The sequence below is a fragment of the Mesoplodon bidens genome (assembly GCF_964165515.1).
Source record: "Mesoplodon bidens genome assembly, chromosome: 13".
Lineage (NCBI taxonomy): Eukaryota > Metazoa > Chordata > Mammalia > Artiodactyla > Ziphiidae > Mesoplodon > Mesoplodon bidens.
In genome coordinates, this window is record NC_138169.1 from 50,085,315 (window position 1) to 50,111,071 (window position 25,757).

The following is a 25,757-nucleotide window of genomic DNA, read 5'->3' on the forward strand; positions in this document are numbered from 1 at the left end:
GAAAGAAGTGAGGCCATGCCACACAATTTGGGTTCCATGGAGAGTTTCAGGATTCTCCTAAAATTCTACACGAAATGTGCCTTTTTCTGTTAAAAATTCCACGGTTAACCAGATTCTTAAAATAGTCCTTGAATCAAAACACTGATCTGTACTCATGGATAATATATTTTTCCAGGGTGAATGTCAGTTTGGTTTTTTTGTTGTTTTTTTTTTTGTTTTTTTTTGCCGTACGCGGGCCTCTCACTGTTGTGGCCTCTCCCGTTGTAGAGCACAGGCTCCGGACGCACAGGCTCAGCGGCCATGGCTCATGGGCCCAGCCGCTCCGCGGCATGTGGGATCTTCCCGGACTGGGGCACGAACCCATGTCCCCTGCATCGGCAGGCAGATCCTCAACCACTGTGCCACCAAGGAAGTCCCATGAATGTCAGTTTTAAAAGACAAATTATACAAAATATTTAATTGTTGAAATAACATGCAAGAAATTCTGGATGCAGAGTGGCCAATCTCTATTAGAACAGATTTTTTACTATTTTTCAGCTTTAGACATTTATCTATTTGTTATTCTGATGTTATTGCCCTGAACAGATATTTATGTTCCTTTTTTTTTTTTTTTGGATGGGGATATCTAAGACTTCTAATCTTAAAGTATGCTGTTCATTTAGCTATTCTAAATTATCATAGGCACATAAAAGCCACTTAAGTAGTAGAATTTTGGTGTTTTGGCATTTGTTCTTAGTTATTATATTGCTTGTAAATGTTACCATGATTAACTGTCTCTATTCTATTCAATTTTTTGCTGCCAAAAGGGATACTTGGTAAGTCAGTAGTCTTTAGTGTGCTTATAAAGACTTATAAGTGGTTATGAGACACAAAACAGCTGAGAGATATGAGGCTAGCTTAAAACTAATTCTGCCTTTAAGCTGAGCACTTTCAGTTTATGAAAAGAATGCCAATTTTATAAAAATGTCCTTTGCAGACATCTTGTCCAGAAAGAAAACTTTGCACTAGGCCTCTGTGACTTTATCTTCTGGAGCTGTTTCTTTTTCATAAGACTAAATATGTTTAAAATTCCCAATGTGACCTATTTATTAGATAAGGTAACTTGCCATTTGATTGTGGAGGAAATAGGTCCCTTTGAAAACTGCTCTTTGGTGCCAAGGTTAGCCATTCTGTGTCCCAAGTTCAACATTTTCATGATGAACGTTAAATGTGAAGCCATTTACTAAGGAACTGCAATTTCAGCTTTGCGGTGACCAGGTTCAATAGAGTAAATTTACCAGACTAGTTAAAAAGCATTCCAAATCCACTTGTTTTCTCATTTCCTAGAGATAGAGCAAGAGGGGAACATTAATAAAAAGACAAAAGAAAACCAGAAATGTTGTCAAGTTGATTTTTTCCCACTTTTTTCAAAGTTAAAATGAAGATATTTCATTCTGCCTACTGTTTTAAAATCTGATGCACCAAAATTCACAGAGCACACTTGTTTAAAATTAGCATCCTTCTTATAAAGTGAAAATGTCCTGCTCAAAGGAGAATTAGCTTTAAACTAGTCTCATGTATCATGCACATCCTAGATAAGTAATATAAAACACTAAGCTAGTTTTCAGAACTTCGGCTAATATGTTCAGAGTAGATTAAATACTGAACCTGCTATTTTGACCTCACCCAACAAAGAATGTGTCTTTAAAAAAATCTGAGAACACAGTTTAGCTGAGAACCAAAAGTGTCAATGAATTTTTGCATGTAGTGTTGACATTTTATAACCTGCCTTGCATCATGTCCATTCCCATAAATACATTGCGACAAACAAGTCTACCTTTTTTGTGGAATCTCTTCATTGTAGAATCCAAACTAACTCTGGTTTCCTAAGATAAAAGCTAAACCTTTACAACTTTTGGCTCTTAGTCAAGTTGACACAAATAGATTCTATAGGCTACTGTATTCATGTCTCATCTTTAAAAAATCCTGCACTGTCAAACTCGTATATAGAACTACAGTCAAACTAAAATTTCCTGACTCAGAACGCTGCCGTGCCCCATCATCCATCTTCTGAACTGTAAACTCCACCTCATTCTACTGAGGAACATCTTACAGTGAACCTAAAATAAGACTAAAAACAGCTTGGAGATGAGATGGGGATCTTAGCTCTATCATTTTACCTGAACTAAGACATCAGTTATAGGAATGAAAATTGAGACAGTGGAGGACAGACGTGATGCAGTTGGTGTTTAAGGTTGTGGGAATATTGAACCCTATTTTCCTTCTCTAATCATATGAAAAAAAGTGAAGTTTTGGGGATGCCTTGCACGATATGTCCTATCATATAGATCATCCAGATAACTGAAAGTCAGTAAATCCCTGTGGTGCTTAATTGTGTCTTCACTTAGAGCAAAGAGCGAAGAAGGCATGATACGATTTTGCAGCTGGGTCCTTACAGGCCCGGGTATCCGGGAAGAGGGCCATTGTCATGGGGAACACAGGAAGTTTCCAAAGCCTCAGGAATCTTCCTCTTTCCAAGAGGATGTAGATTCTGATTATCATCCAGTTTTCTGAGCTTCTCTCTTTAGAAGTTAGTAGGCTGCCTCAAAATCCTCCTTCTATCTGAGAATATGACTCAGTGAAACACCAAGGCTCAAAGCTCATGAATAAACATTCCTGTGGTTTCCGGAGATCTTCCCCGCAATGCTTAAATAGACATTCTATCTTCTCAAGGAAATGTAACTTCCCAAAACACTTCAAGAATTGAATTGGAAAATGTAAAATTCTGTGCTGATCCTGGGTAAGATAAGAACTCTGATCTTACCAGCTCCTTTCCTTGAGGGATCGGACAGTTGTCAACTTGTGACTTTTATTTGTTTTAACTTTCCATCCATTTTCCATTTAACTGTACTTCGTTTTAGGCCACCCAGACCTGTAACCAGCATAAATGACAGCATGTTCTCCCACTCCGTCCCCTCCTCAGGAAGTCCTTTTATTACCAGGAGGTAAGTTCCAACCCTATTATAAAATAAACCTTCCCTTTGGTAATGAGCCTTGATTTTGTGGCAAGAAAAATATTCTCGTTCAAGCCAAATGTGGAAGATTACTGTTAGAAACTAGTTTGTAAATATCTGTCACAAGTTGTTAATTTCATTCATTTGGATGCGTTTGAAGAGGGCTAGGATGGCTTTGGGAATGAATGTCACATCTGGAAACTTGCATTTACAATCTATCCACAGTAAGAATGCAGGGTATATTTAAGTTTTACTACTGACACACATGCATTCTGGCTCATTGAGAAAGTCACTTTTATAGCACTTGGAATGGCCCATTTAAGCTGGGGAATTGGAATTTCAAGATGCAACGGGGAATTACGATGGACAGTCTGAAACATCTCATAATACCTCCAGATATAAAAGAATCTTCTTCTTAGTGAACTCTAGAGTTCCTGAGGCTAGAGGCTCAAGACCAAATTTGGAAATATATAGTTTCTACATAAGTAATTCATGGATAAGAACAAGAACTTTAAAAAAAAGAGGGTGGATGCATGTTTCATCTTTTTGCACAAAGATCCACTGCCCTATAAGCAAACAGGTGAAGCAGGTACTTCTCCTAAAACTAGCACAATGAATAGGCAGGGGTCAAGAGGTACTCCAAGTCATTTGATCAAATATCACAAATAAAGCACCAGAGAATTATTTTAAGGAATACATGGAGAAGACTCACAGGAAGGCAGAAACAAAGGTAAGGACAATTGGAGTGAGTAATTGAATGTAAGATTTCAAATGCCTTTCAGTAGGAAACAAATGGCCTCATGTTTCAAAAACAAACATAATCAATCTTTTCCCGAAGAGTTGCTGAGGTACCAATTTCCCTGTAATATCCTGGTATGTTCTAGTGAAGATTTGCAGACAGTGAGACTCAGAACACTGCTGATTTTTTCTCCAAGTTCCTGGATTTGTCCATCAGCAGGAGCCTGAGATGAAGGTGTTCCCCATAATTGTAATCAGTGGAATAAACAGAAAAAGAATGTGGTGTTTCCCACTATAAATTAAGCAAGTCTGTCACAAATAGAAATCGGAAGGCAATTGAACTGCATAACACCCACAGTGAAATCCTATGGTTGAAGCCCAGTTTATTCCTTTTAGCACTCCTTTTCAGAGCCACCAGCAGATTAAACCACATTTTCTAAGACAAAATCATAAACTGTAAAGTCTATTAGAAACGTGGGCCTGTGCCTCTATCTTGGGACGATCTGGCGTGATGTTAACAAAGATATGCTTTTATTAGGAAGCTCTGCATTCTGCAAATGTCAAGAAGAGATAGACCCCATCCTTACTGAAGGTCATTTTATATCATTTCAGCTTGGACGGTGCTTTATGATGGATGCGTCTAGATGGATAACATGGCTTCTTCTACTCTAAAATATTCCTATAATATTTTGAGCTGTTCTGGTTCCTCCAGGGGGCATGGTGCCCCCAAATATGATCATTTCCCTTTCTTCCCATTTTCAGTCCTTCTGGAATGTTCCCTCTGAACCTCAAGCACGTTGTTTAAAGTTTGCAGTTCTTCCTATCGTCACGGAGGTTGGCCTCTGGTTTCTGTTTGAAGGGTGCCGTTCAATAAAGCTGTGTACACTGAACGTCTTTCCTCTCTGCGTGGGCCTTGCTCTGTCCATGGGAGCTTTTAACGGGGTCTCATTGTTTGCATCCCTCAGGTTACCTGAGGGGATAAGTGCATCCAGCCCTGTGGCTGAGGAGCATTCGCTCATAAAGCTGTATGTAAATCAGCTTGACCACAGCGCACGGTCAGTATCCCAGCCTGAAGCACTAATCGTAGTAGTAGTTCCCTAGCTAGACCGCTACTCCTACTTCATCACTAAAATCCTCTTGTAGTATGCTTTGGTGGAGATACACGTCTTCTGGGGTTTCATGAGATTCCATTGAGAATTTCCAACTTGAGCTGGACTGCTCAGCTCTTTTTCTCTTTTCCACTTTTCCACTTCTTTTATTGATTTTATGTCTTCATGCCAGTATGTATGAGATGAGTAAATGTGAAGAGTACCATGTTGGATCTCCTTCTTTGGACGACTCTCTGCTTTGGTACAGTTTGCAAGACCCCAGATGGCGATTCCTTAGACTCTTGCATTAAAGAGCTTCTTGGAGTGATTTTAGCACTAACCGGGTGAGATCAGGACAACATCACATGGTTGGACCATGTTACAGTAAAAGACTTGAGGACTTACATCCTTCTATCCTCCTGGGCTTGGGCCATTTTCCCCCAGCGAGGGCAGTCTGATTCCTATTAAAGTAGCAATTTCAAAACCAATTTCATGCTCTTAGTGTTTAATTTCTACCAGTTGATAATGCTGGTGGTGATCCCCTGTTTATTTCTTAGCTATGTCCATACGCTAAGGTTGATGGAAACCATCATGCCCAATGTAGGCATAAGTTAAAGGCCCTAATCTTCCTACAGTTGGAACTTAACCAAAGAAATAGGACCTAGAGCTCTGCCCTCACTCCTACCCCACCCCAATGGCCCCTGTTAAAATCAGATAAAAACTAAAACCTAAACAAGCCAAGAGTGGTGCTGGTCAGTGTTGAGGCTGCATTAAAAAAGTAAGGAAGTTTGCCGTGCAGATACTTTATTTAGCCTGAGTTTTTTGGTCTTTGGTATTGTGACAGATCTTACAAAGATAAAGCAGAATGAGGATGAATTGAAATCACTACTCCAGAATCCTTGCTACAAACTCCTGGCATTCCTCACATAGAGTCCTTTGCAAGCATACACTTTGATCTTCAAAAGGCACTAGGGCCTGTCTTTGAAGTCTTTTGACATCCTGGTAACCTAACTCACACAGATTTATGAGGGTATACTACCACCATCTGCCCCATCCCCTGTTTTGATATCCGTTTCTTGCTGTATCCTTGAGTCACTTTTCCCTTAACTTAAAAGAGGGAATTCTCAAAGGCACTCTCCCTTAACCCTTTGAAGTCTTCCTGTGTGTGTGTGTGTGTGTGTGTGTGTGTACTCAGTGCTGATGAGCAGTTAGGAACAGTGTGGGTCAAATGACACAATTCATGGACAAATTCACTTCATTCATTTTCTTGATCATAACTATATCCCTAAACCTAGATGGTTTTCTTATAAATGCATGAATTTACAGGAAAAGAACAACTAGATCAATGGAAATTTATCGTTACCACTAGGAAAAGAACACCAATATACGATGTATGATTGGGCGGCCAACATTAAGCTTATGAAAGATAGCCTGCCATTATGGCAAATATTATTGCAAGAGCTGACCACAAAGCCCTTCTCCCCCTCGCTGCCCACAGCATTATGCCTTTGAGTTTCTGCTGTTGGCATCAGGCCCCCTTTGTAAAATCTTAATTATCTTGCCAAAATCCTCACCTCGTTTACGTGAAAGAGCTAACCAGTCCTTTCTATTTGGAAAATATTTCATTAGTTATGGCTATTATGGCCATTTCTTCATTAGCTACAATAAGGACATTCTAAAAATTTGAATGGCTAGATACTTTTACCTCCAGTTTTAGAAATTTCTCTTAAAGATTTTACAGATATTTTTATAAATGCAGCCTCTAAAGTCTTAACCACTCACAGAAAGAATCACTTTGGCTATTATATCTAGCCAGAACTGATCACTCTCCCAAATATTAGAACATTGCTTATGATTCATAGAGTGTGTTGAACACAATCTAATATGCTATTTTCTGGTTTGCCTGAAAAGCATTTGGTAAATTACTAATACTGTATTAGGTCCAGGGGTGCATATGGGGAAGATACACTGCCTTCCCCACGCACCTTCCAAATCCTGATTCTTCCCAATAGAACAGCCTTTGTGAGTTATTTCTGTTGGTTGACTGGTTGATCAGTTGGTTGATTTGTTTGGGTTTTCAACCACAGAAAGGCTAATTCATGCGTCTTTTTCAGTTTTTTCAAATACTTCGCTTTCCCGAAGAGTCTTTACCTAATAACTCAGATTTTTAATCTGACATATAATGTTCAAACTAAGTTTTAAACATTTGTGTTTTGGTAATCAAAAGTGAATAGAAATAAAGTTGAGGTACTGAATTCAGACTTTGCTTCTGAAAATCAGTTTTCTCCATGCTCAATATTTTCTAAGATTAAAGCCCATCCCTTTTCAGTCAGGAAAGAAGGTCAATTTATAAATCAGCTTCATAAAATAGATGCATTTATAAATCAACCTCAACTGAAGATTTCTTCATTCTTTTCACACTTTCTGGGCATGTTGTATGAAATTTGAAATAAACACTCTCTGCAAGTAATTATTTATCCATGTAGCCCCAGAGCTCCACTAACATGCTAGATTTTTTTCAAACCTGAATTAAACCGGTCTTCGCACTCAACTCTATTTCCTATACTAAAATGTTAGTGTGTAATTAGATCTGTTGTCACCTCTTCTTCACTTTGATAACCTTTATTCTCTTGCTAGAATTGCTTTAGTTGCTGCCTGTGTGTGCTCTCTATCCAGCAAACTTTTCTAGAGCATCTCTTGGCAAAAACACAATTGATACAGCTTGATACTATCTGGGGGACAACATAGTAAATGTAGTGAATCAAATATGATCTAAGAATTATTATTTCTTCCACGGTACCTGCTTAAGGAAGTTTGACTTTCATGCCAGCCTGAATTGATGACAACTAATTTTCCCACTGAGACACTAAGCTATTTTTTAATGCTTGTTTGCTGATTTGCATGTGGCAGATATTTTATGTTTCCGATCAAAGATGTTGAAAGCTCGAAAATGAAAGGGGAAAAAGAGTTTTTCAAGAAATTATCTCTTGGTAAAACTGACTTGTGGACTCTTCTTTATTTAAAACTGATTTATTTAAATTAGTTTGATGACCTTGGTACAGATTGTGTTAATTACATTGAGAAGCAAAATGTTATTCCCAATTGACAGTCAGCTAAGGAGGGAGCCAAGTTTACAAGTCATTCTTCACAAAGCCCAAACACCAACAAGTTTATCAATCATTTAAGAATCAATAAAAAAGTAAATCTCTCTTCTTAATTTGCCATGATTCAAATATCATTTTCCATTTAACCATTGTGATGATAATTATGCCACATTACATAATTTGTTTTTATTATGTTATTGCTCTATGCAGGACTTTTATTTAAAACCTTTTATTTTCCTGTTCAATAAAAGAAAAAAATATTTGGCCAGAGCTAATATAATAACACAGCATAAGCAGAAGTGGTTTTTAAAACTATACGGCAGGTTTAAGCAAAAATCCAGGGAGCATTTTTGTGTGATTTTGTTACCTTAGAGTACCCCCAAAATGTTTGCACTTAAGCAAAATCCTGGCATCAATTGTCATCCTCCAAGACGAAAGGGTGAATTTAAATAAATAAATATGAAATATTTTGAAATTGTTCTAATCTTCCAGAACGCATTATGCCAGTGTGTGTGTGTGTGTGTGTGTGTGTGTGAAAATTTTTGGAAGAAGGCCATTTATCTTTACATATGCTATCTTCCAGAGTATAAAAAGGAATTGGTGAGAAAATAAGAGAATTTTTTTTTAGAAAAGAATAATCTAAAGGAATATTTCCAGCCTCTTTTCTTTCAGCAGAACACATGAAATTCAAATTTCACCTTGTCATACCCTCCAGGGTATGATTGTCACCACACCCAGTAATGAAAATATGTGTGCTGAAGGAGGTGTTTATACATTGGCAGGGCCTGGTGAAAAGAAAATATCGACAATAAGAAAAAGAGACGTGTATACACACAATTTTAGGGATGGTAGCATTGCTTCTCCTTGGCACTCAGATTAGAAAAGATTTATCACCCACAGTCAAGAGGAGCCCCAGGTAGTTAGCAGTTTCCGAGGTTAAAAGGAGGAATGCAGTTAAATTTGAAGATGGGTCATGCAGAAGATGGAGAAGTTTCCAGAGCTAGAGCTGCAGGAAAGCCATTGGCATGTTTGGATGCACTGACATGCTGAAAGCAATCACTTCTTGATAAGGCCCTAGGTTCCAGTGTTGCCTGATCCCAAAGCCCACAACGAATTGGAAATATCACCAAACTTCTCCAAGCAAACTGCCAGAGCTACAAAATGAAAGTTTAAACATCCAAATTATTCTATAAAATATCATGAGGTTACCTTGCTTTGAAATTATCATAAATTACCTGATGTCACTACCTTTGCAACAACTCAGGAGAAAATTTTTTTCACTTTGCTTCCCTTCCTCAAGCTCCTTGGGAGCTGCAGAAGAAATTCTGGTGAAGATACTTCATGTGAACAGTCTTTATAGACCCAAGTTTTAAGTGAAACCTGCCTCCTGGTCTGCTCTCTAAGTTCTTGATCCATTTCATTTAGAAAGAGTACTTTTTTTTTCTTGTTTTCATCATTGCACTTGGCTTCTTCTATACATGGTCATGTTTTCTGCTTCCCAGAAATAAATGATTAGGAGGAGAATTCAAGGCTAGTTCTAAGTAGTACAGAAACTATGTGGACACTGAGTACCAAAAGTCAGAAATGCTCTTGGCACTAGATGCTAACAGCTTTAGCAAAATGAGATAAATGGTTTATTTCCACAAACTCATAAATGCAGAGAATATCATCCCCATATATTCCAAGAACTGGTTTTCCCAAGGATGCATATGGGAAAGGAAAGGAACATGAAAGGATTTAAATGATGCCTTCAAACCAGCACTGGCAAGGGCCAAGGCAAAGAAAATGACAATGAAAGGACAAGACGTGTATATGGAGACATCTGCTCATCCCTTTGCGGAAAGAAGGGACTTGGAAAGAGCAGGGGAGACAGGCAAGTGGCGTAGAGGAAGGAGAGAAGGACCCAGAGAATTGGAGAGAAAGAAAGAATGAGCCACCAGAGGAAAATCTGGGCAACTGCTCACTCCCTGCTACCAACCCTGCACCATGCTGATGTCAGCAGTGTTCCTCCAGTGCCAGTGCTCTGGAGTAAGTGATGGGACACACGTCTGCAGCTCTATTGACACATCACCTTCCTCCCATAAGACATCACCAGAGTAACTTATAACAAGCATATCCTCGTGGTTGATCCTCCGTGTTTCCTTTTTTTTTCTTCTTGCCACATTCATCATCACAGGTTGTAACTGTATAATTATTAGGCCTTTGATTTAAGGAAATAACATAATTTCTGGGATTCAAGGGGAAAAGTAGCATATGTAACAAGGCAGAGAAATGGTTTCATTTGGAGGGAAGAATTCTTAATATTTCACACAGTGTTTTGAGTGGTTTTAGAGGGATCTGAAATCAGTTCTATAGTGGGTAGATCTATCTTGTATTATCAAAAAAAAAAGTTGGGGGAGGTGATTGGGCAGCAGTGAGACCATAGTTACTGGATAATGAGCTGTACTTCAGGAGACAAGGTTTGGAATGCTGCCTTGGTGGGATGGTGGGAAAACATCAACTCCAATGGCTTAAGATCCTTATTTGCTCGTGATGGGCAGGTTTCACAGTCTTTGAAGGTGCAGATCAATATGTTTTAAAAAAAAATTAACTTCATCAGGAAAGCAAATTCTCCTAGAACATTAATTTCATTTTTAAAGTCAATTTGGTTTGTGTGCAGCTGTACTTTTTGAGTAATGGGTGCATTCCTGAAAAGCTGAGTAAAGTCATAATATTCAACAAACATTAATGCCTACTCTATACTAGATGTTTGCTTTATAGATCAAATTTGATTTTAAATTTACCAGAAGCCTCACTATTTAAGGAATCTTGTAGTATATACTATTATAAAACAAGAATTCCAGTTATACTGTGCATAATTCTAATGTGATATTCATTTATAAGTTGCTATATTTTGTGCTTTGTGGCCTGAAAAAGTGGTACTTTGTAGTAAAACTTTTAAAGTTTTTAAGATTTTTAACTGCTTTATTAACCATTCTTATATAGATAGATAGATATAGATTTATAACTTCTTGAAAAGTTATGGAAGTTTGTGGTAAAAATCTAATAATTTCAATGCAAGTAATTAAAAACTTGGTATTCAAACAAAGTCAGACACTTAATTTTTGTGTTCTCCATGAAGGGAGAAAGGGATAGTTTTAAGTACACCAGTGTTGCAGGGCAAATTTTTAACCTACAAAAGAACAAACTCTCTTTAAGCACATTACAAGTACAGTTATAATACTAAGAATCAATATCATATTTCCCAATGAACATGCCTATTCATTATAGTTATAAATTCATTTATATTATATAAATTTTGGGTGCCTTTGGCTTGGCCACACTTTATTATTATTTATATTTCTATTTTCCTTTAATAAAACTACATTAAACTTTTTAATTTTTCATTAAAATTGCCAATTAAAGTGAGTGTTCTTCCTAATAAATCTAAAAGGATAAGAATTTGCCCTATTAATTGGACTCTTCTTCACCAGTTATAGACACAAGGAGTATGAATATATGTTTATAAGGCTCAAAGGTTTATTTCTCTGTTTCTCTGAAAGTTTTCTTCACAGCTTCACAGCCAAGGTCAGGTGACTTGTGCCTAAGTAGCAAAACACTTTTAATATGACACCAATCTCTAGGTAATTTTCAATTCTCTGTTCAACACAGGAAGTCGTAGAATAGAGGGCAGGCTGGAGAAATAAGCTTCTTGTTTGGGATCTGAAGGCTGGCAGGACTTAGTGAACTATTGGACTGTTTACAGGATAGTCTGTCATGAATGCTGAATGAATTGTCATTGTGTCTGGGCATATGCAATCTATTTGTTTAGCAAATAGCAGAGGTCAAATCTGGGATCATAGTGGCTTGTGTAATTGTAATTGTGGTTCTCAGGCCAGGTTGCTACTCCTAGTTCAACTATGTGGAAATCTGAAAACATCTTGAACATTTCAAAGTAATGAAAGAGCTGTCCAAATGGAGCTTGGAAGTAGTCTTGGGAGTTTCTGTTGCCAGTTTCTATTCTTGAATGCATTGCCGAGTTTACGCTCTTCTTGGCTTTCCCATCTTATTAACCAGCTCTCCTCCCAAGGACAGTGAAGTCGAGCAGAGCAAACTGCTGGCTAGGGCTGCTCCAGCTTTGCTGAAGGGCAAAGGGTAAGTTAAAGCCAGAGTGTGCTGGAACCCTGAGTTAACTAAACTAAAAATGCTGATTTCTTGTGTCAAAGATGCTTTGTGTTTGAAAGACCATCTTTGATTTAGTCAAAGCAGCTCTGTTATAACCCCATTAACAGCACCAAGTAGTTATTTTGAGTAGACACATCTGTGTTGTTACTCACTTTCCCTGATTTCCTTTTCTTTTTTTAAAATGACTAAGCTTCAGGTTTGATTTTCCAAAGGATAATCTTTGCTTGCAACCTATTTCAGTGTATTTACTGTACAAATGAATTTCTTGGCCTCAGTGGTTTGAAGAATGCAATTCTGTTTTCTTAAAAGTTACTTGACCTAAGTGGAAATCTATTTTTAAAGAGAGTGACATGGCATTGTGAATTTCATTGCTTGGATTTTGCTTGTGTTTTTTCATAGAATATCGCTTAGTTTTCCTTTACTTGCTTGGTTTTCTAGATGCCTTTTCTACCACAAACTCACTCCTATCTGCCCTGCTTATTTCTGTCCACCTGTCCTAACAGCACCCTTTCTTTCCTCCTGCCCTGTTTCAGGATACAATACAGTCTGAATGTGGCAGACAGGCTAGCTGATGAACATGTTCTCATCGGGTTGTATGTCAACATGCTCCGGAACAGCCCATCATGGTTAGTGCAGGTTTGGCTGCTTGACTGTCCTGCGAGAGGGGAACAGTCTGATCTCTTGACAAGCAGTCTCAGCAAAGGGCAAAGTCACTGGATGCCAGAGGTGTCACTAAAGCATTTTTTTAACTGATCCAATTAAAATGTCTTGTGGTATTACTTTAGACACTGCCCATTAATGTACCATAGAATTCACTTTTTTGTTTATATCTTAGTTAAAGGGACAACTCATGTAAGCAGGTGCTGTGCTAAATATTAGCATCTAGGGAGATGCAAGACTCTGGGTCCCACCGGTCAGTTCTGTGTTACGTGTGCCATGTCAAATTACTACATGACAGTAATGCAGGAATTTGTCTTATTCCAAGGACTTGTGTGTTTATACTGATTTGGAGAACAGTCCTGCATTCCCTTAAGATAGAAGTGAAGAAGAGGAAAAGTGATAGGATGGGATTATACCATGGAAATCATTTCATCAGCAATGATAACAGCGGGAGAAATTGTCTTTCAACTCTTCTCTTACAAATGTTTCAGGGTAGCCATCCTGATACAGCCTACTTTCAAGTCCCACAATATTCAAAGCTTACTTTCCAATGTGTTAAATCTGTGAATTCAGATAGCCTTATGTAATAGAATAAAGGCATTCCTAGAGTTTTTCCCTTTCCATTTTAGTTGTGACATAGGAGATTCCTCCCATTGGTTCAAGTTAGTTAATAAAAAATATACATTTTCAATTTGAATGAAAATAAATGCACAAACTATAATTATCATGTTTCACCCTAGTTTAGACAACTGTTTTACAAATATGTTTAGCAAACCAGTTCCTTAGAAATATTCGATTTTACTTAATAACCCTAATACATTTTCTCTGAACTGAGAGCCTATGGATTTTTTTGCCGTTGTAACTATTAAGTAAGCCAATGGGTTAAATTGCCTTTAAAATTGGTCCCCTTTCTTCTACTGTGTCACAGAAAGCATCCCTCAAACATCTGGCATTCATCGCCCTCACCACTTGGTATTGTTAACCACTTCTTTGTTTCTAGAACTTTCCTCCCTTGATGCCTTAGAACTATTTTTTGCAATATTAGTACATGAGATGACTTTAGGTGATACACTGATGAACATTTATTTGTTTTAATAATATTTATCTTAATTTGAATTTTTAAAAATATATGTATATAACCAGTGTACTGGTTTAATTTTATACTATATGCTACTCTTTCAGGAGATAAAAATTCACTCTTCAGCTAAGCCCATCTCTTTGTTCAAATATTCCCAGCTTGTAGATCGAACAGTTCCTCTTCTTTCTTACATCTCAGCCTCTCAAAACTACAAGTGGAGTGATGGTTTTCATCTTACTCCCAGTGAATTTGGGGGGGGGGGTTAATTTAGTATTTAGTTCTATTGTTTCAGCTACCATATAACATTGGGGAACCAAATCCACTCTTCTTTGACCTTTTCTTAATTAAAGTTGTAACAGAGAAATCTCCAAAGAGGAAAGCGCAGAGTTTGTCACTCCCAGCCCTTTTCCCTCCTCAAGTGGTTAATCATATTGACTTGATGGTCACTTAAGACTATAAAACTGTCTCAGTAGAGACACCTTACATCGACTTGATGAAAGGTAGATGTGACTTGTATTTTGAAAACAAAGCAGAATTTAAGACTGATCAATGAAGCTGACTCGGTTTTAAAAGCTACTGCCCTCCATAATTCTCATCACTTTTTTCAATCCTTAAAAAATTCCAACTTCTCTTTTCTCATTTTGTTCCTTCCCTTCCCTTTCTGTTTAATTAGATCCTAACCATTCCCCACACCTGCCAGGATTCTGTAAGCAATGCCATGATGTCTCCCCTCCTTTATCATCATTATAGCTCTGATGCTTAACCGTCATTCAACTGTGATGAGATCTATAATGGTAGTAATCACAAGAGCCACCATTTTTAAAGCATTTGCCTCATGATAAGCACTGTGTTTAAAACTTTATTTACATAATTTCCCCTGGTCCTTAGATAAGCCGGTAAATATTCTCATCCCCATTTTATCGATTATCAAAGGTATCAGTTTAGAGAGTTTACATGACTCTCCCACAGGCACATAGCTACTACACAGTGGGGCCAGGATTTCAACTTTTATCTACCTGATCCCAAGGTCATAACCACTGTGATACATTGCATCTTATAAAACCTACATAAATGCATGCCCTCCAGAAAGCTCTTCGGGACATTCCACAACTGCATCCACCACATCTCTATTTACTGAAATTGCATATCCCATTGTACTATTTGTATTTCATTTTAACAAATATTTTGAGCACATACTAGTAATAGAAATAGTGGTTGTTCATAAATTACCAATTATGTATTTAGTTCTGTGCCTTGTGATTTCTCATTTTAGTTGTAAGCTTCAAAAAGACAAAAATTTTCTCTTCAACCTCTTGGACCTCATCACAGCAGCCAGAATATGAATAATAAATTTTACATTTATGAAGTGCTTCAAAAATGACAAAGCCCTTTCCCACACATTATTTAATCTGCTTGTCAAAGCCCTGTAGGTTTGGATATTATTATTGCCATTTCACTGATAAGAAAATGCCGGTTACAAGACATTAAGTGACTTATCTAAGGTCACCTGCCAGCAAGGTCTTCTGATATTGAGTCTCATCTGTTTTCCACCTCATACCTCGGCCTTCCTGTCTGTGCACCATGAGATGGTCTATAAAGAGGAACCTAATAGTTGTTCTTGCTTGAAAGGTGTGTTTTTGTGAGTATTCACATATGCTCCTAATTCACTCAGTGTAGGGGCCTTTTCCCCTATATCAACTGCTTAGCACAATGGGAAACTGACTCATCTGTAAAGAGTCTGCTGTGAAATTAAAGATATTCTTATGTGCCCTTGCTGGTTCTGATGTCAGATAAGCCAAATAAATAAACTGTAGATCAAGGGAGAAGTCCTACTGTCTTCCTAATTCCTAAGTGAAGTTTTAAAAGCCTTAATGGTTTTCAAGCACCTTCTTCACTGGGGGAGGAGAGATCTCAGAGTTATACAGTGAGGGCTTTTTCTGGCCTCTCCTAAAGCTTATCAGGTGCCCAGGCTTGCTAGTGGTTTATAGGACAGATGGTGGCAGGCAGACCAAAGGAGGTTGCAAACCAGCCCAGAACTTCCAACTCTAACCATAATTTTAAGCCTTGATACTTACCAGTCAGAAGCTTCTGGCACATTTCTCTCAACTCTGAAAAGGCCCCTGTGTAAGAGAGGGAAGCAGTACAGTGAAAGGGTACAGTCTATACTTTGACATCATGATTGATCGCTGTCACTTTGTTAGACCCCTGATCTCATATAATTAGGTTGATATCTGTCCTGCTTATGTTTTTCTCAAGTACAAGAAATGGGACATTTTGACGCCTATTTCCAGGTTTCACATATGAGGTCTAAGTTGTTACTTGCTCACTTGCTTCCTTTAATAGAGTCCTATGGCACTTAGTTCACAGCCCAGACCCATCACCGGGGCTGCAAGCCTGTGTGTGATCTAGCCCTCGCGTACCCCTCTCCCAGCCTCAGCTCTCATGGGGTTCTCCCACTCAACCCCAATATTTAGTCACATCAGCTTTTCATCAGTTCCTAAAAAAAATTCCTAAAACTGCCTCAAAGACCATGATACTAGTTCTTCCCCTATGTCTAGAACATTCTTCCCCATTTTCCTCCTGCCCTTTCCTTCCACACATACATGAACTGGCTCCTTCTCTGGCTTCCAGACTCTGATTAAAGGCACCTACCTACTCAGGTAGGTCTCCCATATTAGTCTGATCATGGGATACTATTTATTTCATTCTTGTCATAACTGTTATCATTGGTTCCTTGGTTGGTTGGTTCACTCCTACCTTCCTCTTATGGGGCAGACCTTCTTGGACTTGTTTAGCACCATCTCTTTGGCACCTAGCACAGTGCCTGGCACACAGTAAGTGCCCAATAAATGCCCATTGATGTTGGAGAATATTGATAGTGCTACAGATATAAAATTCCCTCTCACCCTAAACAAAATTGTTTGGAGTACTCAGAAAATCTTTTTTACTAGAAAAATACTTTTTGCTATTAAAAAAATCACCTATTATAAATTAGCCCTGAAATTGAACATTTAGTGTAAGAGTATAAAATAGGTGAAAAAGTAAAGTATTAAACTTGACGTAGGTAGAAGTGATAAATGTGGATAAAGACGAGAAGCAGCAGTTCACTGATGTGACAAAAGCAACTAATAAGGGGCAAAAAAAAAAAAAAACTAAAAGTGATGTTGGGCAAAAGAATTTTTTTTTAATTTTTTAATGTTCTCTGACCTTTTCCACTTTGTATCAGTTCACTATGGCTACTGTAACAAAGTACAACAGACTGCATGGCTTGAACAACAGAAGTTTATTTTCTCACTGTTCTGGAGGCTAGAAGTCTAAGACCATGGAGCCTGCAGGGCTGCTTCTGCTGAGGCCTCTCTCCTTGGCCTGCAGATGGCTGCCTTCTTGCTATGTCCTCACATGACCTTTTCTCTGTGCACATACATCCTTGGTGTCTCTTCCTCTTCTATAAGGACACCAGTCATATTGGATTAGGCCCCCACCCTTATGACCTCATTTAACCTTAATTACCTCTTTAAATTCCCATCTCCAAACACAGCCACATTCTAAGGCACTGGGGATTAGGGCTTCAACACGTGAATGTGAGGAGAGACAATTCAGTCCATAGCATGCTTCTACACTGAATCCACTGAATTGTATGCCTTTAATATTTTTAATGTGTAGGCTAAGATTTGACTGACTCTTTTCAGTAAATTTTGTGATTTTGAAAAGTATAAGTTTATTGCAAGCTGCAGAAAGGAAAAAGAAATTATTATCCACACATATTGAAAAGTATCTTCTTTTATGAGTTTTCTTTTCCTTATTAACACTACTCCTTTTCTTCTGTAAAATGTTTAGGACCTTCAGTTATAGAACTAGACTTCTGAGAAAAACATTTCCTTAGAATCCTAAAAATGTAAACCTTCTGAAGAATGTCAGAAGTGAGCCAACCTTTATTTGTTCTTTTGTCCAACTTATTCTTGGGTAGCTCCTGCTATGTTCTAAGCACTGTGCGAAACACTCAAGTTCCAAGGGTGAAGAGATTGAACCATTCTGTCCTCAAAGAAGTTACAGTTTCGTGAAGGATAAAGACAAGTAAAAAGGGCAATTAAATGCAAGGAGAAGAATGCAACATCATTTATAAAGTAGTCTTGCTTTTTTTTTTTTTTTTTTTTAGCAACAGAGATGCAGACATAGAGAACGGACTTGTGGACATGGGGGGAAGGGGAGGTGGGATGAATTGGGAGATTAGGATTGACATATATACACTGCCATGTGTAAAATAGAAAGCTAGTGGGAACCTGCTGTATAGCACAGGGAGCTCAGCTCGGTGCTCTGTGGTGACCTAGGTGGGAGGGAATTGGTGGGGGGAGAGGTCCAAGAGGGAGGCTATATATGTATACATATAGCTGATTCATTTTGTTGTACAGCAGAAACTAACACAACATTGTAAAGCAGCTATACCCCAATTTAAAAAAAAAAAAGCAAAGAGATAACAGCTATAGCAAGGGCAGCAAAGTGCAGAGGGCTATAGAATATATAAGGAGCAATGGACCCGAATTTGGAGGTCGGACATGAGGGCAGGAAATGGAAGCCAAAGCCAATACCAGAATGAGGAGGAATTAGCCAAGCAGAAGTGGGTGGAGGAGACAGAGAGACCATTCAGGACAGAGAGAATATGGTTCATTTGAGGAAATTAAGTGTGTTAAGGCCACGGGGGTAAAGGATGGAGCTAGACTATGCAGGACACTATAAGTCTTACTTAGGAATTTGAAAAATGAGAATCTATTAAGAATTTTATCCATAAGAATGTTACAGCCAACTTCACTTTTAAAAGATCGATGACTTGAGGACAGGAAATGAATTGGAGGAAAGAATAACTCTCAAATCAGAGTGACCTATTGAGAGGACTTTACACTCATTCAGGATGAGATGATGGTGGCCTGGGCCACATTGGTGACAGCTGGAATGGAAGGAAATGGAGGAATTTGTGAATTTGTAGAGGTAGAAGGCATGGCCTTGGTGGACGATTGTAACATAGTGGGTTATCAAAGTCAGGGTGTTGATAAAGGAGTTTGAAGGCACCTCTATAGAGAAGCCATTGTTATGGTAAGTTGTTTTATTATTATTATTATCCATGAAGATTCCTATGGCATTTTGCTCTCAACCAACTGTGAAAGACAGGACATACCCTGAGAAAGTCATCCTCCACTTAAGTAATAACTAATAATGCCTTCTCAGGCAGTAATCCTCCTAATAGCTATTTGCATTTTAATAAAAGAGTAGTGACACTTAATGACCTTAAAAAGTAATCTCTAAAGTTCCTGTCACCATTCAGACAAATGGAAAAAATATGAAGGAAAAATGAAGAAGTATTTCTGGTGACCTTTAGATCACATTATTATTTGTGTATTTTTTTGTTTTTTTGTGTTTTTTTAAACATAGGTGAATTTCTTCATGACTCCAGTGTAAACAAATACATTTTTTTTACATTTATTCTGATTTTTTTTTTTTTTTTTTTTGGCCACGCAGCTTGTAGGATTTTAGTTCCCCAACCAGGGATTGAACCCCAGCCCTCAGCAGTAAGAGCACGGAGTCCTAACCCCTGGACTGCCAGGGAACCAGGCCTGCAGAGAAACCAGAGAAACGTGAACAAACCTTGAGTTCCCAGAAATCCCTGCTAAATCACAATTTAGGAAGCCCTAGCTCAGCTGGGGCCACTTGAGTTCCCTAGATGCCATTTTGAAATCACTAGCAACAGACGCTGGCCATGTATTTAAGGCAGAAAGTGGAGAGCTTTCAATGTAATAGATTTCCCTATTCTGAAATGCAGTCTACACAGCAGACCCTTTTAAATTCGTCATGGTCTTGTAATAAGATTACTGATTATAAAGTCTGGAAATGAATAGGCAGGGATGGAGACAATGTTGGAATTGGTATTTCTTTAATGATTTAGGGAATTATGGGCCATTCATTTTCGACTATTTGTAATTGAAGTCTTGAACTAATGGAATTTATTAGGGGAACGCCTCATTCACCCTTGTATAATGCGAACGTACTGAAATGGCGCATGTGGACTTATAAATCGTTTGTGTGCACAAAAGGGCAATACATCACTCCACCCCTCATTCACTCGGTGCTGGAGGAAGGAGAGGCAGGGGAAGTATGAGTTATAGCTTACTAGATGAAACCCCATAACTTCCCTTCTTACATTTCCAGGAGGCTTTTGTTTTTATATAACCTTCATATTATTTATACTTGCTGGTCATTCATGATAAAAGGCACTTTTATCATGAGGTTTTTTATCAAGGTTTTTTTATTATTTATTTATCAAAACACTCACAAATGTTTTTGACAAAGTCACTTTCAGGCATTCAACCAGATCATCGTCCTGGGCTTGGAGCTTTGGGCCTTGTTGTCTGCACAAGCTGTGTTGAGTTAGGCATATGGTCTCTAATACACCAGCCAGAAAATGACCAATGTGTTAAAATCAAATTAAATTGTTTCTTTTTTGGGTGGTTTTATGTTTAAAGTAAGGACAGTGTAAACTTTCACTTTCTCATTGAAGCTATAACAAGAAATTCAGTTATTATTTTTAACCACTGCAAAAGGCAGACGTATTTTATAACACATCTGCTTTTCTTTTTATTTATTTATTTATTTTTGGCTGCGTTGGGTCTTCGTTGCTGTGCCCGGGCTTTCTCTAGTTGCAGTGAGCAGGGGCTACTCTTCGTTGCAGTGTGCGGGCTTCTCATTGCAGTGGCTTCTCATTGCGGAGCACAGGCTCTAGGTGTGCAGGCTCAGTAGTTGTGGCTCACGGGCTCTAGAGTGCAGGCTCAGTAGTTGGGGCGCATGGGCTTAGTTGTTCTGCGGCATGTGGGATCTTCCGGGACCAGGGCTCAAACCCATGTCCCCTGCATTGGCAAGCGGATTCCTAACCACTGCACCACCAGGGAAGTCCCAACACATCTGCTTTAAACATCTGTTTTAAAGCATCCATTGTCCAGAACTAATTCGGCCTTTTGCTAGTAAAAGTAGTTTCTTATTCTAACTTTAAATTTGTATGCTGGTTGAAATCTCAATCCACTGGGATTAATACTACACATAGGTGAGCCCTGAATCCTAGAATATCTGTTTTAAGGGAATTTGTGTGAAAATATCACAATGCTATATGGATATGAAAAATGATGTCTTTTATATGGCTTACATTTGGGGTTCATTTCATGTGTTTAATTTTCCATTTTATTTTCAAGATCTTCTAGATCCTTGCTACTCAAAGTGTTGTCCTTGGACCAGCAATGCCAACGTATCTTGAGAGCTTGTTGGAAATGCAGATTCTGGGGTCCCATCCTACCCCACCCACCCCCACTCCAGAATCAGAGACTGCATTTTCACAAGATCCCTACGTGATATGTATACACACTAAAGTTTGAGAAGCCCTGCTCTAGATAGCCGTTGGATTGTAGATGACATTTTAAAGGAGCCAAGAATCATTAATGAATACGAACAGGTTACTCAAGAGGCAAAACAATAATAAAATTGTATTACCTAATATTTTTGAGCATTTAATGTGTTCTAGGCATCATACCAGCTTGATGTTTTTTACATGCATTGTCTCATTTAGGCAGCAGGAAAGTGAAGACTTTTTCTGAGGATGAAGAAGTGACTTGGTAAATGGAGAAATTCAGGAATATTCTAGGTAGGATACGGTAACTTAGAGAAAAAGGCTAAATCTAGTGGAAGAATTCAGGATAAGAACAGGTACAGTTTACATATGTGAGGAATATAGACTAGCGCATAGATAAGGGAAACAGGAATATCTTCCAAATGACCAGAAAAAAATGTTACAGTAACGGATTCCACCAAGCAGAGAAGAGCTACTTGGAAGTGACATAGCTAATATGCTGAAAGCGCATAATGATTTTCATTCATCTTCTCACTTTAGAACAAAGGTTGAAAGACTATGTTGCATGTTTACTTTTTATGTAAGTGTACAAATAAATAATATAAATGTATATTACTTTATGTGGATCTAAGTCTTTCAGTGGATAATTTTTACAACCTTAACATTGGCATAGAGGTGTGTCATTTTTAATGTATAACCATGAGTATTGATTTTTTTCTTTAAGGAACAGGCTTAGATATAAGCCAGTGGAGGAGAATATAAGTATATTTGGGGATTGAGAGGAACTGGTTTCTAATCTTGATCCTGGCCTGATACTCACCATAGTAACTGATAAACTAAACTATGACCAACTAGTCTATTAACAGGATTAGCGTTCCTGGTATGTTTCACAGAATTTTTTTTTTAGTGGCACCCAAAACTTAGTCTTACGTGAAGGGCTTTCTGAAATATCAACTCTCTAGGAGAGTTGAAAATGCTTCTATTTGCATTAGTTTTTTTAAGGGGTCAGATTATTCTTATTCTAATAGGAAAAATTTTTATAAATTTATAGGAGACACTAAATGATTCCCACTCATGTCATTAGAAGCCACTACCATAATTCTACTTCTCTGGAAGTAAATATAAAATGGCAAGTTACCTGGGTAGTAGTATTGTAGATGAGAATTATATTCATTATGTATTGCTGCATAACGAATTACCCAAAAGTTCAGCAGCTTAAAACAACAAACACCATGAGGAATCCATGTTTGGCTCAGGACTTTCTCGAGGTTGTAATCAAGCTGTGGGTGGGCTGTGATCTCATCTAAAGGCTCTACCGAAGGGGATCCAGTCACGTGGTTACTGGCTGGCTTCAGTTCCTCCTCACATGGGCCTTTCCACAGAGCCGCCTGTGACATGGCATCCAGCTTCCCACAGGGCAAGCAATCCAGAAGGGCTCGAGAGAGAGAAAACATGCCCAAGACAGAAGCCAGGGTCTTTTTATAACCTAATCTTGGAAGTTACCTTCCATTACTTCTGCCGCATTCTATTCATTAGAATTAAGTCTGTTAAGTCCAGCCATACTACAATAAATGAAGAGGATTACACACAGGAGTGGGGGATCACTGGAGGCTGACCACAATTTGTTTCTTCTTCCTTCTTGCTTTCATATTGTCTAACATGTTGGTTTCAGACATGTATTACTTTGTCATAAGGAAATTAAATTGTTAAAGACAATACAACTAAATTAAAGAGAAAGTATTCTTTCATCAGAAATGTTGATCAGGAAAGTCATTCCTCTTTGGAGATTTCTTTGTAAGGTAGGATTTATTAAGGACCTTCCTGGCCACATATTAGATCATATCATGAATCCAAGTCTGATGTCATTAACCTAACAGGATTTTGTATAGATCTCAAAGTTTTTGCACTGAAAAATTGAAATAGCCAACCCACTCCAGGTGGTAGTATGAATATTTCCATCTTTCTCAGTTGCCTGACGGACTCCTTCTTGCTCTGTTCTCAATAGTATGCTTGAGAGCTCCACCCGGCTTGATGAAGAGCACCGGCTGATCGCCAGATATGCGGCACGACTGGCAGCAGAGTCCACTTCGTCTGTAAGTACTCTGAACGAGAGGGTGTCACGTTGATTGTTACCCTAATAGCTGACGCCACAACAGCAGAGCTGAGTAGTTGCTACTGTGCCGTTTGCAAGACCTAAAAACGATCTGGCCTTCCACTGCTTCCATTTTCCCTTTCCAGCTATCATTCTGGTCTAGCATGAATCAGAGCTCGAGGTATTCCTGTTACAGTAGTGCTGAACCAGACCAATATACCCAATTTCTCTGGATAATTCCTAGTCAATTAATATAAAGAACAAGCAATGATTCAAATCCACAACTGGCTCAGATAAGTTTCTACTTTTATCAATATATCAAAAAATATATATCAAAAGTTGTTTCTACTTTTCTCAATATAGCAAGAAAGAGAAAATTATGTCATAAAATCAAAAGAAAACTCTGCATCACATGTCAAAGGTCCCATATGCCAGACTTAGCTATAGAAGACCATTTAGGATATAAAATATAGGACCTCACACTTCTTCATTAGCAACACAAATTGTTTCTTTGTTAAAAGAAATGCTAATTAAAAATGATAGAAAAGCTTTATGAAAGTCAGACCTTTACCAAGTTTAAACCTTTTCCTATGGTTAGTTTTCTAGAAATGAAAAATCAGGCTGAGTTTCACCATGTCTTTGGGCTTAGGGAATGGGTGTTATTTTTTAAAGCTTGGCATTCTTTGGTAGAAAGATTAGTTGTAATTTTTTTAAATTTGTTTTAAAAGCAATAAAGACTGACATTGAGGAATTTCTATAATGTATGGTAGAGCAAAGAAAGCAAGGCACAGGGAAGTCTACATAATCTGACCCTGCTTTTACAAAACAATATCAAATAAGCCCTTGACTAAATACACATACACATAAATACATATATAAATATGGTATATGAGGTATATATACATATATATTCTTATATAATCATATTCTTATATATATGTGATTATGTAAGAATGAAGAGGGACTTCCCTGGTAGCACAGTGGTTAAGAATCCACCTGCCAATGCAGGGGACACGGGTTCGAGCCCTGATCTGAAAAGATCCCACATGCCGTGGAGCAACTAAGCCCATGTGCCACAACTACTGAGCCTGTGCTCTAGAGCCCACATGCCACAACTACTGAAGCCCGCGCGCCTAGAGCCCATGCTCCGCAACAAGAGAAGCCACCGCAATGAGAAGCCCACGCACTGCAACGAAGAGTAGCCTGCTTGCCTCAACTAGAGAAAGGCCGAGCGCAGCAACGATGACCCAACGCAGACAAAAATAAATAAATAAATAAGTAAATAACTTTATTAAGAAAAACAAAAGAATGGGGAAAGTTATAACCGTGTATACACCAGTTGTTAAAGCTGGTTGCAATCCATCAGTGTAAAATTACATATATGAGTAAAGAAATGCTAAAAGTATGTTGACCAAAAGAAGAAAAGAAAGTCATATTACCTATGACTTTAAAACTATACAATTTTTAATTGCATATTACAGTGGTTAAACAGTAACTCTAGAGAAAGAAATACTTCAGCAGTGATATATTTTTTTAACCCCACCTTTACTGAAAGAATAGTTGCGATGGGAACAGCATGGCAAGAATGAACTAGTCCCCCAAAGACTTCAAGTCAGAAAGCTAAAAACCAGTTTTTCCCATGTTTTGTATATTTCCTGCCAAAGGATTCTATTCTGCTTTCCACTGCATAGATGTGCTCCAGAGCCCCCAAAAAGCTGGTCCTTAGGAGAGGAATGGCCATTTAATTTTACGTGTTTGCTTTTTTTTTTTTTTTTGATAGAAATAGTTTTTTCTTTCTTGTGCATATCTCACGACTCCTGTCTTTTCAAACACAGGTTGGTTCCCCTTCCCAGTACTAAATAGTATAAACCACATATTTTCCAGCAGCCAGCACAGCAGAGGAGTGCCCCTGACATCTCCTTCACCATTGATGCAAATAAGCAACAAAGGCAGCTGATCGCAGAACTAGAAAACAAGAACAGGTAAGGCTTTGGGGACATACTGGCTTTTTCAATCAAAGTACACATTCATTAATAACCTGTAGTCATGCTTTTAAATATCCAGGTTTTTTCACCCTGTAGGCATATAAATATAAGGGAAGACATCTAGAGTCAATGATGCTGGCTTCTGAAAAGCTAATCTTTAAATTTTAGATCATCAGAGACTTCACGAGGGAAAAAATAATTTTATATATATATATATAATTTCTGAGATGTCGATGCAATTAACGTAGTCTCCCTAGACAGTCTGATTTCCCTTTTTCTGACACACTTATTTTCGTTAAGGAGCTGTCTAAGGCAGAAGGGCGCTCCTGGGTGCTAGGAAGAAAGTATCTCAGCCACCCAGAGACAAGCAGAAGGCTCGCCAGGGAGGGGTCCTGTGAGCATCCCCAGCTAAAGAGGCATCTGGAGTGACCACCCAGTTGTTCAAGCCAAACATTTCCACACCTAATCCAT

General features: G+C 38.3%; 1 protein-coding gene across 1 annotated transcript in view; it reads left to right on the forward strand.

Annotated features, from left to right (window-relative positions):
• The window catches only part of DTNA (dystrobrevin alpha), a 204,161-nt gene that overhangs the window by 149,243 nt on the left and 29,161 nt on the right, over positions 1-25,757 (forward strand). The window contains exons 10-15 of the mRNA XM_081253018.1: positions 2,901-2,984; positions 4,697-4,786; positions 11,980-12,057; positions 12,621-12,713; positions 23,215-23,302; positions 25,186-25,283. Of these exons, the coding sequence (XP_081109144.1) occupies positions 2,901-2,984; positions 4,697-4,786; positions 11,980-12,057; positions 12,621-12,713; positions 23,215-23,302; positions 25,186-25,283 (531 nt within the window). The remainder of the gene's footprint in view (positions 1-2,900; positions 2,985-4,696; positions 4,787-11,979; positions 12,058-12,620; positions 12,714-23,214; positions 23,303-25,185; positions 25,284-25,757) is intronic.